The following is an 18,823-nucleotide window of genomic DNA, read 5'->3' on the forward strand; positions in this document are numbered from 1 at the left end:
GGGTGGCTAAGAGTCGGACACGACTGAGCGACTTCACTTTCACTTTTCACTTTCATGCACTGGAGAAGGAAATGGCAACCCACTCCAGTGTTCTTGCCTGGAGAATCCCAGGGACGGGGGAGCCTGCTGGGCTGCCGTCTATGGGGTCGCACAGAGTCGGACACGACTGAAGCGACTTAGCAGCAGCATCTGCAGTATACTACATGCACAGGCACTGTGCTGTGCTAAGTCGCTTCAGTGTCCGACTCTTCGCGACGCTATGGACTGTAGCCCACCAGGCTCCTCTGTCCATGGGGATTCTCCAGGCAAGCATACTGGAGTGGGTTGCCATGCCCTCCTCCAGGGGATCTTCCTGACCCAGGGACTGAACCTGTGTCTCTTACGTCTCCTGCATTAGTAGGTGGGTTCTTTACTACTAGTGCCATCTGGGGAGCCGATGCATCATCGGTCATTGAAAAGAAGTTGAAGTGAGAGTAAGTGCAAGTCGCTCAGTCGTGTCTGACTCTTTGCCAACCCCATGACATGAAATTACAGCACATGATATTAATTACAAAGGCTTTATTCCTCAAGGGAAGGGCTAATACAACATTTCCTTCATTTGTAAAGGTAAGGAAGGACATATTTAAATACTTTAAATAATGAGGGACTTTTAAATAAAAATTGATCAGTATTTTTAAAGTATCCATACGAGTTACCTTCCTTGATGTGTAAAATTTAGATACAAATTACTTTTGCTACCGTCAGATAGATAAGAAATGTGACTGCCTTGTGTCCACTACTTTTTAAAATTTAGGTGTGGAGTGTTCATATGAATTCAAATAACTATGAAGCAAGATTGACTAAACAAGCCTGAAAAACTATTAGAGACCAGGATACCAAGTTGAAATTTTCAAATTAAGATTCATTTGAAACTAAATATTCTTACATATTGAAATGATTAATACTTATTTTTAAAAAACCCAAATGTACCACTAGAGGGTTCCAGCTGATTTCTGGACCCTCTTAAGCTACACCCAACATCTGGTTGCTGTGCGCCATCTAGTGGCTGTAAGAATCAGTGGCGTCTGAGTGTTACTTCCTTGTACTTGTACTGCATTTTATTTAGAGAAAACACGGTGGCACACATTTTTGGAAAATAAAGACAATTATAAAGGGTAATATTAAATTTTTAAAACCATTATCTTCTAAAATTCATATTTAGATCATTTGATAAGCAGTAAAATTCTTAAAATCAGAGAAATTCATTGTACATAATAGTTACATACCATATAGATTTAAACGACCTTTAATTTCAACACAGTGCAATTCATTTAAATACACTGTACACGGCTTCACACAGAGGAGACATACAATTCAGACTAGTGAATAGGAATAATTATTATACTTGCTGACGGTAGGGTAAATGTGATGGTCGAAATATATTTTTTCCTTCTACTGAATATGCCTTAAACAATTTGCCACAGGGAAGTAGGCATTTAAAAATATTTGGCCAAACTTCTATGTTATTATCTAAAATGCACATTCATTAGACTAAGTTATTTTTCAGATTAAGAAGGTACTTCAGCATTTCTTGTTTTATTCTAAATTCTTTATGACTATGTAGAAAATGAACCTCTTTCACACTCCTATAGATACATTTAATTTACTTTATATCTATGTCCTAAGCAGATGACTGATCATTTACTAAGAAAGCACAAAAGATCAAGTTAAAGGTAGAATTAACGTGACTTTCTCAAAGGAAGTGTCTTGTTGCCCCTTGCTCACCTCCCATTGCGTGTATAGTTCTCATAAGTCATCGGTTATAATCCCATACTTCACATTCATTATTACTGGTCACACACAAATAACTTACTCAATATGCCTGAAGCAAAGGTAAGGCTAAGAGGATATTTATTAAAAGCAAAGTAAGCCAACCTGAATCCCTACAGAACTAGTGTGCATTTCATTTTGAGCACAAAGTTATGAAATCTTGCACGTAATTATAAATCAGAAACCAGTATGGGCTCAACTTTGAACTGGTGGCAGCAAATCAACCAAGTTTCATTCTTTCTTTCTAAAAGTACTGTTATTTGACTGGTGGTTTAGGAGCTTCTGCCTTGCCCAGAATAAGTATTTCTCCGCTAAGTTGGACGGATGAACATGTCATATCTGGGTCTGGAGCAGAAATTTCACAAGGACTTTTGGGTGGAGCTTTGAGATCAAGAAACATGGATCGGAGGTAGGACAAGTAGGTGGATTCTTAGCTCTAAGTTTATGAATTGAGACCGACTTGGATGGAAGTCTCCAGGACCACATCTGAGTCCTTTTTCCTGAACCTGTTCTATTCAGTACTTGAAAAAAATGGAGAAGCTGAAGAAGAATCCTAAAATACTAAAAGCAAGGTGGGCAGGAAGGGGTTCCAAAGTCTTTTCGATTTATAGAATAACGAGCTCACATCAATCAGATGGATATAGTATACACAGCAGAAGTATTTCTAAGGTTTGAAAGGGTATGTGCAGCTCCCACAGTAATAATTGTCCTGTATCTCCCACAAGAGATTATTCAGCCTGGGGAAAACACCTGAGGGAAAACCCACCCCTCTCAAGGCAGCCATCATCTGACAGGTTCAACAACAAATACAACACCGCATGCTTTGGTTTAAAAGAAATGTTATTGTTACAAGGGAGGGAAAGATCTAGTTTTCAGGAGTTTTTGACATAGATGACCTAACAGAGAAAGACAACTCCTAGAAGACTTAACTCTATCTTCGAATCTATTAAGAGATGTCCATTAACAAGAGCTCTTACGTCACCTAGGGGGGTGAAAACTTCAGAAGATACAGTGATATGTCAGAGTCTACTTAGCAAAAAGTGGCTGAGAGAATTGAGGGTGTCTGATTTGGAGAAATGAAGACGCCCGTGGTTCATGGCAGTGTCGAGAGGAGCACCAGCGCCCGGAAGTGAAAATTGCAGTGTGACGGCTGGAGATATAAAGTAGCCAAACAAAGCCACAGGAGACAATTCAGGGCTGTCAGAGACAAGGACTCTGCCCTCAGAAACATCAGCCAACTTGTCTTGCAGAAGCAAAAGCTCTCTGTTACTCGACAAATTTAAGGAGAGGTAGGAAATAATACTCCACCGGGAGCCACTCTCGTTACCAAGGAGACAATGATACCAGGTGTTGTGCAGATCAAATGAAAGAAAAGATCTGTTAGGTGTGCAGAAAACTGCATAGGAGGGACTGGTTCTCCGTGACAGATGACACCCAAGGGATTCCTCTAATGTGGGAATGAACTAAACTCCATGACACTGAAGGTCCATTTGGACCCTAGGAGTCAATGATTTCATCTTATTAATAAGCCACGCTGATAAATCATATTGCTTTGAATTACAATGCATACATCACATTTCCCCCACTTTTAACAATATATATTAAAACCTTCAAGATTCAATCCTATAATGCTATAACATTAAAATCCTTTCATAGTATCTCATTAAACCCTTTCTTCTCTTTCACTGTTCGCCACTTGGATAATTGAAATAGGGGATGTCTGGTGAAAATGGGGCTGATAGTTATTTCAGAAAGTTCAAGGAAAATAGGAATAACTCAAAATATATGAGGATTCACTGATGAAAGGTCATCCTTTTTTTTTTTTTCTTATAAGTGAAATGCTCCCATAAAAAGTCAGTAATACAACCTGATTATACTTACTCCTGTGATTTGTGTTCACTATGTACTGAGAGGATGAAATATGCTTATTCAACTTTTATGTCTCTATACTCATTCTTGGCCGTCATAAGAAAATTGAATACACACTACCATATATAAAATAGATAACCAACAAGGACCTACTGTATAGCAAGGGAATTCTACTCAATATTTTATAATAACCTATAAGGGAAAAGAATCTAGAAAAATAGATATGTGTGTATGTATAAGTGAATTCCTTTGCTGTACATCTGAAACTAACACAACATTGTAAATCAACTGTACTCCAATAAAAACCAACTTAAATATTAAATGGCTTAATTTTTCAGATCCAAAAACAAGAAAGAAAACTGATTAAAAAATAGTGCCTGATAACTTCCCTGGTGGTTCAGGGGTTCAGATTGTGCTTTCACTGCAGGGGGCATGGGTTTGATACTTGGTCAGGGAACTAAGTTGGAGAAGGTGATGGCACCCCACTCCAGTACTCTTGCCTGGAAACTCCCATGGATGGAGGAGCTCGGTAGGCTGCAGTCCATGGGGTCGTGAAGAGTTGGACACGACTGAGCAACTTCACGTTCACTTTTCACTTTCATGCACTGGAGAAGGAAATGGCAACCCACTCCAGTGTTCTTGCCTGGAGAATCCCAGGGACGGGGGAGCCTGGTGGGCTGCCGTCTATGGGGTCGCACAGAGTCGGACACGACTGAAGCGACTTAGCAGCAGCAGCAGGGAACTAAGTATCTCACATACCGTGTAGTGTGGCCAACAAAACAAAACAACAACAAAATGAGTGTCTAAGAAATAGATGAAAACTTCTCCTGGGAGAGCTCAGGATCAGTGAAGAGGGGAGGATCTGGAATTAAGAAGAAAAGGAAGAAGGGCTGGGAACAGGGAAGAAAGATGGGAAGAGACAGTTTGCACACTGTGCTGAACTACCTTAGAAATAGCAAAAGCATTAACATTAGCATTAGAAATAGCAAAACTAAATTGCACTCTATAAAGCTTTTCTGAATTCAAGCAGCATCTTGTGCTATAACGTCATCACACACGCAAAGAGGCCCCACCTCAATGATCAAAATCCTGAAAGTCTCTGTAAAGAAACCTTCAAACAATCTGCTATAATAACATGACTCAATATATGGCAAAGAATGCCAATTTAAATAAATTTGCTACCTCAGCTGGGAAACAGTTCACACAGTGTGGTTACCTTAATGTATCTGAGATGGGAGCACTATTTAAACAGCCCCATGGGGTCTGTTACACATGAAACACCCAGAGGTGGGTGCTGGAGGTAGATTCCTATCCAAGATAGTTACTGGACTGAGCTGTCTTCATCTCTAGTATGTTGCTACCAGGAATGCCTATGAATGAATTTCCCTCTTCTCTGAGGTTCACACATTCCAGTCACCAATCACTTTTCCCTGAAAAGGTTCTGTAATTGGGGCGGAATTTGGTCTTTGGTCTCTTCCCAGAGCCTCCTATCAGTGGTACCCAACGGGATCCAGAAAGCAAGGCAGGCAGGGGATGCCAAATGAGAGACATACATGGTAGAGGATGGATGGGGTGAGTAGAGAGCTAAGTGAGGAACCACCGGCTTCTTTCCTGGGAGGGTGAATCGGTGGGAGGGTAGTTGTGTTGGGTGAATGGATGGTGACAAAGTCAGCAAGTCACTTGTGATCTCTATTTCCTTCTTTGCAAACTATGAATATAAAAAATCCTCTCCATATACCAAAAAAAAAAAAAAACAACAACAACAAACCCAGTCAGAATCAAATGGAATCATGGGGAAATAAAGTTTTCAGCTCCTTGCAGTGTTATGTATATGTCAATCTTATTTCACGTTTTTGTTGTTGCTGCTGTTTATCGGTTTGGTTATTTGGGGGATGAGATCAAGGAGAGGAAAACATGATCTAAGTGGTGGTGAAAATGCTAACTTTAAGAGAAGAAAATGATTTTACTCTGCTTGTTTTGTATGTTACGTGGACATTTTAAAACCTAGACAAGCATTAAGTGGCAACTCTGACTATGAAAAAGTCTAGACCACTGGGTTCACACTAATATAAGTCCTTAAGACACAGAAGAAATACTTCTTTGTTTCTAAATTTCACTAAGACTTAAGCCTTTTTCAACTAAGAGAGGGAATGCACTCTGCTCAGACACGATGGGTGGGCACAGAACACTCCAGCACACCCAGGGGTCCGAAGTCAAGCAGCCGGCCCTGTCTGGACTCTCAGTGACCCTCAGGTGAGAAGCCCTGCAGACCTGTTACCTGTATGTGTTCTTCGATGAGCCTTCAGGTGAGAACTTTTTGTATACACTTTGTTGCAGCCCTCGAAATCGCATCTGTGGATACGCCGTTTTCTCGAGTCTGGGGATTCAGACCTTCTCTGGCGCCTTGTGCTCTCGATACTAAATGGTGAGATTGAACTGGAAAAAGAGAAAGGAGATTTAAATGGTGAGGAAACACAGCACTCTGTTTGGTTCCAGTGCTGTGAGACCTGAGGCTCTCAGTCTGCAGCTTCACAGAGACTCAAGGCCCCGGGTCCACGTTACTGCTGTCACTTTCTGGGACACGTTTCATTTCTTAATCTCGAAGGCGGGCAGCTTGACCTATTTTTGATGAAACACTCCTCGGGAGAGGAAGACATGCTTAAAATAACAACAGAATGAAAAAAACAAAAAAGTAAATGAAAGCAGTGGTGAATGAGTAGATCTCCATCATCAAAAGAAATTATCCGGTGGTGGTAAAATTATCGCCTAAAGTTCTGAACTTGGGAAGACACTTACAGAGAATATTTTAGGAAGACCTGCTACAGACAAATGACAAAATGAATGCATTTAATAAGTAACATGAGGGTCTGAATTGCATGTGACAACACATAAAGTCATGTAAAATCACAATGTACGTTTCCAAACAAGTGAGGTTGGGCTGAAAGAAATGACATCAGTACATCAATAACATGACTCATGACAAGCTATTTTGGTTCTGCAAAATGCACCTGACATTTAACTCTTCCCGTTGGTGGTTTTTCACGGTGAAGAATCAAGTGCATTGTATTTAAAGATTAGCTGTACCACATTATGAAAAAAAGTTTTAACTATGAAATTTGGCCCTGACTTGTACATTGTTTAATCTTAATGCCACAGTAGAAAAACAGGATTAGTTTGTAATGTCAGGTAACTGATTAACATGTACTTCTTCTAACATTAATCTCTTTTGATTGAGATAGAAATGAAGAATATGACTCATTTTTTCTTTTAGTTATTCATGAAATTCTTTAAAGTTACAGTGAAATACAATAAAAACCCAATCACTCATACTCCTACTATAAAAGATTTACCACTGTGAATACTTTGACATTATTTTCTTCCAACTTTTCCAGGTTTCGATGTTTTTAAAAATTACCTTTTATGAATAAATCAGTCCTCAAAAAAACTGGACACTACAGATAAAGATAACTTTCCCCCTCTTTCTTCCATCATTGTCTTGATCCTTTGTCCTCCCAGGGAAAATCTCTATCATCAGTTTGCTACAAATCCTTTCAATTCTTTTAAATTATGCTTACTGGTATCTGCATTCATGGAAACTCATTATATTGCGTTTTTTAAGAGACATATAGATAAAAGGCTGTTCACATCATTCTGCAAATTGTTCCACACTTGACTTTTGTTCACTCGACACTGAGGATCTGAGGTCTGTTTATGCTGATACAAACACAGTGGTTTGTTCATTTGAAGTGCTATATGCTATAGTGCACGGATCCTAAGATGAATCTTTTCATATTTCAATGTCTCTAACTCAGGATGCCTCTGACATTTGATGGCTGGTGGTCATGGTTTAACTGATTTATTTTGTCTTTCTCAACAGTGTATTTTACAACAGATGGTGTTTTAATCTACCTAGATCAGGAGTTGGTAAACTGTTTCTATAAAGGGCTGCTGCTATCACTTCAGTCGTGTCCGACTCTGTGTAACCCCACAGACAGCAGCCCATCAGGCTCCCCTGTCCCTGGGATTCTCCAGGCAAGAACACTGGAGTGGGTTACCATTTCCTTCTCCAATGCATGAAAGTGAAAAGTGAAAGTGAAGTTGCTCAGTTGTGTCCGACCCTCAGCGACCCCATGGACTGCAGCCTTCCCGGCTCCTCCGTCCATGGGATTTTCCAGGCTAGATAAAGGGCTAGATAGTGAATATTTTGACAGAGAGTCATGCAGTCTATGTTGTGACAAATCAACCCTGCAACTGTAGCATGAAAGCAGCTATAGATAAATAGGAGTATAAATAAAACAAATGAAGTGTGTCTATGTTCTAATAAAACTTTATTTACAAAACAAATAGTGGGCAGTATTTGATCCATGGGCTATAACTGGTTAATACTTGACTCAGATGAAATATGGGAGTAGTCCAATGAACATTCATTCCAGAGTTTAAAAATTCATTTCCTAAGTGATGGACATACAGATTTATTTCTAATATTTTACTGCAACATTGCTCCAGTAAACTTTAAAGTGTCTCCTTCCATATGGTGGTGGTGGCTTAGTTGCTAAGTCATGTCCAATTCTTGCAACATTTTGGACTGTAGCCCACCAGGCTCCTCTGTCCATGGGATTTCCCTGGCAAGAACAGTGGAGTGGGTCGCCTTTCCCTTTGCCAGGGGATCTTCCCGACCCAGGGATTGAGTTCGGGTCTCCTGCATTGCAGGCAGACTCTTTACCAATTGAACCACCCAAGTTTTCAAAGCATCTTTTTCACTTGTACAAGTAACAGATTCAGTAGCCAGTGTTTTATATTATTAGCGAAGATCAAATATAAATGACGTTTATCTGCCTCTATCTTCGACAGTTTTGTGCAAGATTTCTATGAAGTTGAAGGAAAGAACATACGGGATGGCTAAGTTACTTTTTCAGCCTTCTTATCACTCAATGCAGCTTTGTGGTTTTCCACATCATTGACTCAGCTGTAGGGATTGGAGCTTGGTTGTGAAAAGAGTCAAAACAGTGTGACTGGTCTGTCCCATGAGAGAAGGGCTTTAGTTACTCCCAACAAGGTATGTTCTGGCATAGGGTGTGATTCTTGTGAACAAACTGACTCTATATGTGATAATAAGGCAACAGTAATTAACTTCTTGACTATGTAGTCATAAAAACAAATATGGATCTTGCCACTGGGGGCCTCACAAATAGAAACTTCTGTGTTGCGGTATGTTTTACACCTTTCAAATCGAGAATATGACATGGTATTTATGTCCCTCAAGTTATAAAGCCCATAATAAGAACATTTTGTTTTGTACAATGCTTTCTATGCACTACTATACAGAAGTCTAAATGTACCTAAGCATAATCACACACATATTGCTTGGCCTGTGGATTTTAGCTATTTATTCTGCTATGTGTTCATATATGCAGAGAAAAGTAAAAAAAAAAAAAAAAAAAAAAACCTAAAATCAATACCCAGTAACTACTAAGCAAGTCTATAAGGGGCCAAGGAGGTAACGCTGCTATACAGTCAGCCACTGGACTATACGGCGGGCAGGGAAGAAAACAGGGCTACAGAATGGCGGGAAACCACTCCACTCAGATTTCTGAATGTACATCAAAATTGAAGACATGTTAGGTGGATGGCCTTAATGCTCTACAAAACTTCATACTGTGGTTTTCCTCATTTTAAAGTGAAATGTTTTAGGACATTATAAAGAACAACTACCTAAAGATATCTGCATGATGATGATAAAAATAATTTTTAAAGAGGTATGTGCATTGAATAAATGGACCAAGCTAACCTTAAAATGACACTCAATGGGTAAAACTTCCCCCGGTCCCCCTTTTTAAATGGCAGAGATGCCCTCAGATGTCACAGAACCTTAGGCTAGCCTGTACCTTTCAAACAAGAACTACTTATTTGATCTCTTTGTGGAAAGGCAGGTAAATGCGGCTGAAGTAAAAAAGAATCAGAAATGCAGACGAGCTTAAAGAACACAGGAAGAGGAGAGGAAAACCCAAGTCCATGGAGGACTGCTGCTGTACTGGGCCCACAGCACGACCCTGGACTTGGGGGACATGGTAGGTGGAAGACAACTGGACTGGGTCTTTGGCTATGCCAAGTCCACAGCAGGAAATCTGATAGTTAAGATGCTGGTACCAAGTACTTTTGTGTCTCTGGAGCCAAGAACATTGTGGGCATTCAAGAAATGTTTGCTAAATAGAATGACTGAACAGCTGGATGGATGAATCGATTGATGTATTAGGTTAGGTATTCTTTTCAATATAATCAACTAATTAATTAACCTTTAATTGGTTAATTAATCCTTACTAGAATCCTTTGACTTCAAGTCTTCTGATAGTGCTTACTCAATTCCTTACTCTTACTTTCATTTCCCTGTTTCAAATTTTATTGTTTTCATAATACATATATTTTATTGAGGTATCAGTTCAGTTCAGTTCAGTTCAGCCGCTCAGTTGTGTCCGACTCTTTGCGACCCCATGAATCGCAGCACGCCAGGCCTCCCTGTCCATCACCAACTCCCGGAGTTCACTCAGACTCATGTCCATTGAGTTGGTGATGCCATCCAGCCATCTCATCCTCGGTCGTCCCCTTCTCCTCCTGCCCCCAATCCCTCCCAGCATCAAAGTCTTCTCCAATGAGTCAACTCAGTGAAAGTGAAGTCGCTCAGTCATGTCCGACTCTTTGCGACCCGTGGACTGTAGCCCAAGCTCCTCCGTCCATGGGATTCTCCAGGCAAGAATACTGGAGTGGATTGCCATTTCCTTCTCCATTATTGAGGTATAGTTGATTTAAATGTTTCAGGTGCATGGCAAGGTGATTCAGTTATACATATATTGGTTTTCAGATTCTTTTCCATTATAGGTTATTACAAAATACTGACTATAGTTCCCTGTGCTATCAAGTAAAACTTTGTTGCTTGTTGCATATCTATTCTTTTTTGTTTCATATTTTAAATGCTGTAATATACAAAGTGGTGACTGAATACCAGGGATTCTGGGTAACCATTAAAATCATATGTTCCCATGAGTGTCTTGGTTCTTTGCTCTAACTTGAAGAGAATGGCATTCTAAAGCAATGCTTACAATTAAAATTTTCAGTGAAATTAAAATATTCTGCCCTTTCTATGCTTTCTGAGCCACGTGCCCTTTGTTTCCACAGCTTTTAAGGTATCCCCACATGCACGCACACTGACTTGTGTGCTTCAAAAGTTGGCCTCGTTCTGAAGAATGGAAATGTGCAAGAAACTACCGCCTATGCCAGCAGAGGATTCTTCCAATAATCCTTAGTAATAAGCTTGGTATGATGAAAATGGTCAGGACCATTCAGCAACTGAACACAGTTGCTAGTGTGTTCCCAGACATTGCACTAAACACAGCCACACAGCTCATAAATAATAACTAAAAGCCCACTCCCTCCCCAGAAGGTTAGACCATTTAGAGAAGTGAATGAACGCCCGAGGGGGCCTCCCAGGCACTGCGACGTAATAATTAGATGGAGAGAGAACAAATGAGTGAGTCACGCCTTCAGTTACACAATAGTCCCACTTGGAATGGTAAGTTAAATTAGAATGAAACCCAGAGAGACTCGGAAAGTCACATCCAAGAACAGCTCTATTTAAATAGAAGGCACCACACAGCTGCCGTGAAAGGGATGAAGGTTAACTCTAATCAGCAGGTAATAAAGGCCATTTGTTACGTGTGACCTGAGAGCAGTGAGACGCCCTTCACTGAAATTGGAGTTTCCACAGGAGTTAAAAAGGAAGAGCCAGGACAATCTTTTAAGACTAGGACAAGGACACACATATCCTAAATTGTAAAACAAGAGCAGAAAACAGGGATGGAAGGTCCTTCAGCAAATTCACACACATCACCTCAACAGAACATCAAGGAGCATGATTGAGGATAACAATGAGAGCCGACACTGACAGACTGCCTGCCATGGGCCAGGCGCTGCTCTAAATGCTTTAAGCTTCAAAGTAGCTCTTGGAAGTCAATATTATTAGTACCCCTAGTTTACAGATGAGGAAACCGAGGTAAAGGGAGGTTAAGATCAAGGCCAAAACAGAGTGGGTGACCGCATCAGACCCAAGGGCTGACCACCAGAATCCACCTGAGTTATGTTCTACCCACTCGGGTGTTTAGGAATATAAACCACATCTAATAAAAGATGCATGCATGAATGCATGCTAAGGCACTTTAGTCGCGTCCGACTCTGTGTGATGCTATGGACTGGAGACCGCCAGGCTCCTCTGTCCATGGATTCTCCAGGCAAGGGTACTGGAATGGCGCCATTCCCTCCTCCAGGAAAATCTTCCTGACCCAGAGACTGAAGCTGCATCTCTTAGGTCTCTAGCACTGGCTGGCACGTTCTTTACCACTAGCACCACCTGGGACGCCCCATAAAAGATAAAAAGCAACAAAATAACCTGAATCATTAAAATTTCCCCTCTAATCCTATTATAGAAAACAACAATACATAAAAGCATTCTTAAATGAAATCGCCAGTCCAGGTTCGATGCATGATCCTGGATGCTTGGGGCTGGTGCACTGGGCCGACCCAGAGGGATGGTACGGGGAGGACATAGGAGGGGAGTTCAGCATGGGGAACACGTATACCTGTGGCAGATTCATGTTGATGTATGGCAAAACCAATACAATATTCTAAAGTAATTAACCTCCAATTAAAATAAATAAATTTCTATTTTAAAAAAATGTAGCCTGCTATGATAAAGCATACACTTTACTCCTGAGAATTTTAAACTATTTTATAAATACTGCCAGTAGAGATACACAGTGTAATTACTTACTATTAATCTACCTTAAAAATACTTAACTTTGTAAAATATATATCTTTCCAGGGAAACGTTTTTGAAGATTGAATTTGGCAGTGATATGCGATCAAGTTTTCCTCGACCATCAAGACCAGAGAACTTGTTCCTTCCCTGCCATCTTTGTTTATTTACAATGGTACCAAAAAGTATTTAGAGTTAGTTACACAACAGAGTTACCTTAAGGAAAGGGGGCACATTCAGTTTTAAAAGTATGTTTTGTACTGTTTTCCAAAGCTTGTTTTAAAATGATTTTCAATAGAATGTAAATATCACCTACAGGAATTCTCAATCAGCTGCTGCCACAGAATAGATGGAAGTGAGAACTACTTCCTCGTTAGTAAATCAAACACCATGTTGGGAATGAAATATAGAGGCCACAAGCCAAAAAATAGAGTCGATGAGAATCCAGGAGTTACATAAATCTTAGTACTTGAGATTCTATTCATGTGGACAAGCCAGACACATGTAGGTTTTTGCAGGCTTTTTCTTAGCCAGCAGATGGCTCTCAGAAGCAGGAATCTTCCTATTTCTCTTCCATATTATCACAGACTCTCTGCTGCTGCTGCTGCTAAGTCGATTCAGTCATGCCCGACTCTTAGCGACCCCATGGACTGCAGCCTACCAGGCTCCTCCGTCCATGAGATTTTCCAGGCAAGAGTACTGGAGTGGGTTGCCATTGCCTTCTCCATCACAGACTCTCTAGCTTCTATCAAACCATGTCAAGGTCCTCTCTGAGATATCAATTAGAGAAAGGGGGTTATTTAGATACATTCACTATCCAGTCCCCAGACACTTCATTCTAAGATAGCACAAATCCACTGATTCACCTTTTTCGTTCCTGCCCATGGATTTCCCTGGTAGTTCAGATGATAAAGAATCTGTCTGCAATGCAGGAAAATCTGATTCCATCCTTGGGTCAGAAATATCCCCTGGAGAAGGAAACGGAAACCCACTCTGGTATTCTTGCCTGGAGAATTCCATAAACAGAGGAGTCTGGTGGGCTACAGTCCCGGGGGTTGCAAAGAGTCAGAAGCAACCGAGTGACTAACACTTTCACTTTCATTCCTGCCCACAGCTTCCTACAGAAAACTAATTTCGAGCACATTGAAATGTAAGATTAGAAGTTGCCAATCTTTCCAGAAGCTGTGACAAAAACATTACACCACTTTACATTCAAATTTGAATTCAATAAAAATAAATTCATTTTCACGAAATATATAAATCAAGAGGAATACTTAGATGAAATATGTCCAAAAGCTCAATGTTAGCATTTATTCAACGAGAATTTGACATTTTTTCATACAAACAGAATATGTGCATAATGTATTTTGAATTATTCTAATAAATAAAATACCCTACTAATTAAAAGACTGATTCACTGGTTTACCAATGAACTTTTTGTAGGTGAGTCTGTAGATAGATTTATAGTATACCATGATTTTCCTTAAAAATAGCAGCTGCTACTCAGTAATTTTAATCATTATCTAGGACCATTAAAATACTCAAAACTGTTAGACTCTGCTGTTTTTTTGATTCATCATATTTTAGCAAATAAGTAAGATCATAAGCTGTTTAAGCAAAAGATAAAATAGATACATGGATAAATAGAAAAAATAAATTATTAATGGCATTTGCTGTGATTTGTTATATAAACTGTTATGATGAATTTAGATTAGAGGCTGAAAGATTTTTTTGTTAAAAAAAAAAAGAGAGACCCATTTCAGATATACAGTTATCTATTCAAAATAGTTTCTTTGGGGGCAACACTGTATTCATTGTAAAGAGTTTTTTCCCATAAAGTCTATTCATAATGTAGGATGGAACAAGCACCCTGAAACAAGTATAGATTTCTGAATTATACTGGACTTGGAACAGAAGACACAAAACTTGCCAAAATATTCAGAAGAATGTTTCCACAAAATTTCTTCAAGAAACGTTGGGATTTAAATTGTATTTCATGCTAGGAGTTGTAGCTCAATGGATCATTTAAGCTGTAAAAGAAACTTTCTAGGTCGGAAAAGGATTAAATAATCAGAATGCCTTTAAGGCAGGTACTGTCTTCCTCAGGTTGGCACAGGCCTTACCACTGTTGCCTTATAAAGACAGCACTATGCCTTGCTCTTACAGGTGTGGTCCTCGAGCCCATCTGGATTTGAGACCCTCTAGGACTGTTCTCTTTATTTTATTAAAGATAAACTTTAAATTCAAGAATGAAGATGTGGTTACATGCATGCCTCTCTAGAAGCTGGCATATCAGCAGGTGCTGGGAAGGGTGAGGAGAAAGAAAGAAGGGAAAGAGCTGGGGGAACACAGTCCACCCCGTGAGGACATTCCCAATGGCGAACACTGGTGTTTGATATAAACATGCTAACTTTTCTATTTCAAAAGAATCTTCTTATAAGGCAGATCCGATCATAAAGAAGTTGTACGGGTGTGTATTAGGTGAGGACAGTATATAAGATGACTTGGTGTTTTAAATATTAAGACATATATAAAATGTTTGAAATACACAGTTCTTATGAGTTATTATAATACAATCATAAATAAACTTTTTAAGTAACCATCAACACAGCCTCCATCTATTTTATGCTCATCATTAACAAGGTCTATGTTCCACTAGAGATTTGTTTTATTAAAGAGCACCGAAATTATACCAGTTAATATCTGGTACTTACACTTACATAAATTATTGAAACAGTTTTTAATTACTCATACAGGGATATATAAATAACATGGCCAAGTAGAACTCATTAGTAATATCTCACTTGAGCTTTTTTTGGCTATCTGGTGGCACAAATAGGCATTTGTCCTACCATAAAATGTGTATGTATTTGAATTTTGGAGAATACCAGAAATCTTCCCATCTAATGGAGGAAATATTTTACTTGTTTTTATTTTCCTTCTTGAAACTCAACTTAATCTTTGAGTACTCTGCCAAACTGATGTCATAAAAGTTAGAAGGTATAGTAATGTGACCTAAATTTATACCTGAAAGACATTAGAAGATAAGCAAACCATGGCTCAAAAAGTTAATTAAACTAACCTATGCCAAACCCACACAGCTAAACAGTAGTAGAGTTGGTACTAGTCTATTTCCTGACTCTTCAAGCTAGGATTCTTTCACTCTTCAATAAAACTGAAGAAAGAGAGAAAGAGCTATATTATAATCTTTATTTGGTATAAAGGAAAGCCTGCTTGGGAAAACTGGAATATACACATATGCACAAATTTTTTTTTCATCAGATAGTTAGAACTAAAAATCCCCACCCTATTTATGTTTTTGTTATGGCTGCCAGGAAACTCAGCCACATTACTGGGTCTAGTGTGTTTATTCCACATTCTAATGATACAACAGTAATTCTTAAATGTATGTCTCATAAAGTTATTTCTGAACTAGGTCAAGTATTAATGATAAACAAGCAAAAGAAAACAAAAACAGAACATGCTGATCTTAAAGGAGCAAACAATGTGAAATTTGAATCATTTTTATATGCAGACTTCTAAATTAAAGTTTTGTGATCAATAAGCTCTCCTTACTATCTTTAAGGAAAAAAGAAAACAAGAATCCTATATTTTGTTGCGGTTCCTAGAAAAAAAGCATAGGTTGTGATCTGAAAATTTACATATGAATTATAGCTTATTATAATTCATTGTGCTTCCCTAGTAGCTTAGACAGTGAAGAATCTGCCTACAATGTGGGAGACCTAGGTTCGATCCCTGGGTCGGGAATATCCCCTGAATGGCATGGCACCCCATTCCAGTACTCTTGCCTGGAAAATCCCATGGATGGAGGAGCCTGGTAGGCTGCAGTCCATGGGGTCGCCAAGGGTCGGACACTATTAAGCGACTTCACTTTCACGCCTTGGAGAAGGAAATGGCAACCCACTCCAGTGTTCTTGCCTGGAGAATTCCAGGGACAGGGGAGACTGGTGGGCTTCTGTCTATGGGCTCGCACAGAGTCAGACACAACTGAAGCGACTTAGTACACACACAGGAAGATTAACCTAGAATAATGTAAACCTGATACAATGTCCAATACATCTTAAACTTGGGTTTCTTCTTCCTGGTTTTTTTTTTGTTGTTAATATCTTTATTAAGATGTAAAAGATATAATTCACATACCATAAAATCACTCTATAAAGTGCATGATTCAGTGGCATTCATTATATTGTCAATGTTGTGGAACCATCACCTCTATCTAATTTCAAAATATTTTCATCACCCCCAAAAGGAAACTCCATGTTCATTAATGCATTCCACACACCCTCTCTTCCTAGCTCTTGCAACTACTAATCCAATTTTCTGCCTTTATGGATTTCGCTATTCTGAGTATTTAATAGAAACAGAATCATAAAATATGTGGCTTTTTGTGGCTAGCTTTGTTCCAATAAGCATAAAGTCATTAAGGTTTATCCATGTTGTGGCATGCATCAATAGTTTATTCCTATTTTTTCTTCCAGTTTTATTGAAACATGATTCATATTCAGCACTGTATAAATTTGAGGTATACAGTATAATGAATTAATTTACATATATCATAAAATGATTAATACTTCATTCCTTTTAATAGCTGAATAGTATTTCATTATACAGACACACCATAGTTGATGGACATTTGGGTTGATTTTACTTTTTGAGTATTAGGAATAATGCTGCTATGAATATCTTTTCAAGCTTTTGTGTGAACATGTGTTTTAAATTCTCTTAGCCATACAACCTAGAAATGGAATTACTAGATTATATGGTAATTCTATGTTTAATATTGTGAGTTTTCAAACTGTTTTTCAAAGTGACTACACCATTTTATACTTTCACCAGCACCGTAAGAAGCTTGTAATTTCTTTTTATCGTCACCAACGCATTATGTTTGTCATTTGAATTTCTGCCATTGTAGTGCATGTAAAATGGTATCTCATTGTGGTTCTCGTTGGTAATATCCCTAACAACTAACGGAGTTGAGTCTTTTCATATACTCACAGGGCATTTGTATATCTCCTTCAGAGAAATGTCTATTCAAATACCTTGCTTACTTATAAAGTGTGTTGTCATTTAACTGTTGAGTTGTGGAATTTCCATATATTCTGGATACAAGTCACTTATCAGATATATAATTTGCCAGTATTTTCTCCCAATCTGTGTCTTTTCATTTTCTTGTGGTCCTTAAAGCACAAAAGTTTTAAATATTAAGTCCAATTGTATGTGTGTGTGTGGTTATACCTAAGAAAGCTTTACCTAACCTAAGTCTCAAAGATTTACTCCTATGTTTTCTTCTTGTAGATTTAGCTCTTACATCTAGATTTTTGACCCATTTTTAGTTAATTTTTGTGAAAGGAAGGAGTCTAATTTCATTCTTTCACATGTGGATACACAGTTGTCTCCATGTTATTTGCTAAAAAGATTCTTCTTTCTTCATTAAATTGTCTAGGAAACCTCATGAAAATCAACTGATCATAAATGTAATGGTTTAATTCTAAGATCTCACCTTTATTCCATTGATCTATATGTGCATATTTAGTCTAGTACCACACTGTTTTAACTTCATAGCTTTGAGGTAAACGTTAAAATTGAAAAGTTTTAGTCCTTCAAATTCATCTTTTTCAAGATTATTTCCATATGAATTTTAGGGTCAGTTTGTCAATTTATGCAAAAGAAAATGCAGTTGGAGTTTAGATAGAGATTGCATTGAATTTATTTACCATTTAGTAGAATGCTACCATTTACTCAACATTAAGTCTTTCAATCTACAAACATGGAAGCCTTTCCTTTAACAAGTTCTTTAGTTTTTTCAAAATAATGCTTCAAAGTTTTAATGTGCAAATCTTGTACTTATTCAATTAAATTTGAAAGTGAAGTGACAGTGTTAGTTGCTCAGTCCGACTCTTTGTGACCCCATGGACTGTAACCCTCTGTCCACGGGATTTTCCAGGCAAGAATACTGCAGCGGATTGCCATTTGCTTCTCCCAGGGATCTTCCCAACCCAGGGATCGAACCTGGGTTTCCTGCATTGCAGGCAGAGTCTTTACCGTCTGAGCTACCTTTTGTCCTAGGTATTTGCTTTTTTTCATGTTATTGAAAATGGAATTATTTTCTTTTTCACTGAAGTACAGTTGATTTACAAGGTTGTGTTGAAATTATTTTCTTAATTTTCATTTTCAGATAGTTTATTGTTACTGGATAGAAATAAAGTCAATTTTGATCAAGTATATTGATATTATGTCCAGCAATCATGCTGAACTTATTAGTTCTGATAGTTTTTTGAAGGGATTCATTTGGGTTTTCTATATACAAGATCATGTCAACTA

At 38.5% G+C, this 18,823-nt stretch overlaps 1 protein-coding gene across 1 annotated transcript in view; it reads right to left on the reverse strand.

Moving 5' to 3' along the window:
* The window catches only part of KLF12 (KLF transcription factor 12), a 411,252-nt gene that overhangs the window by 15,936 nt on the left and 376,493 nt on the right, over positions 1 to 18,823 (reverse strand). Inside the window, exon 7 of the mRNA XM_052650108.1 lies at positions 5,957 to 6,114. Within this exon, the coding sequence (XP_052506068.1) occupies positions 5,957 to 6,114 (158 nt within the window). The remainder of the gene's footprint in view (positions 1 to 5,956; positions 6,115 to 18,823) is intronic.

The sequence above is a fragment of the Budorcas taxicolor genome, chromosome 12, assembly GCF_023091745.1.
Source record: "Budorcas taxicolor isolate Tak-1 chromosome 12, Takin1.1, whole genome shotgun sequence".
In the NCBI taxonomy this organism is placed as follows: Eukaryota; Metazoa; Chordata; class Mammalia; order Artiodactyla; family Bovidae; genus Budorcas; species Budorcas taxicolor.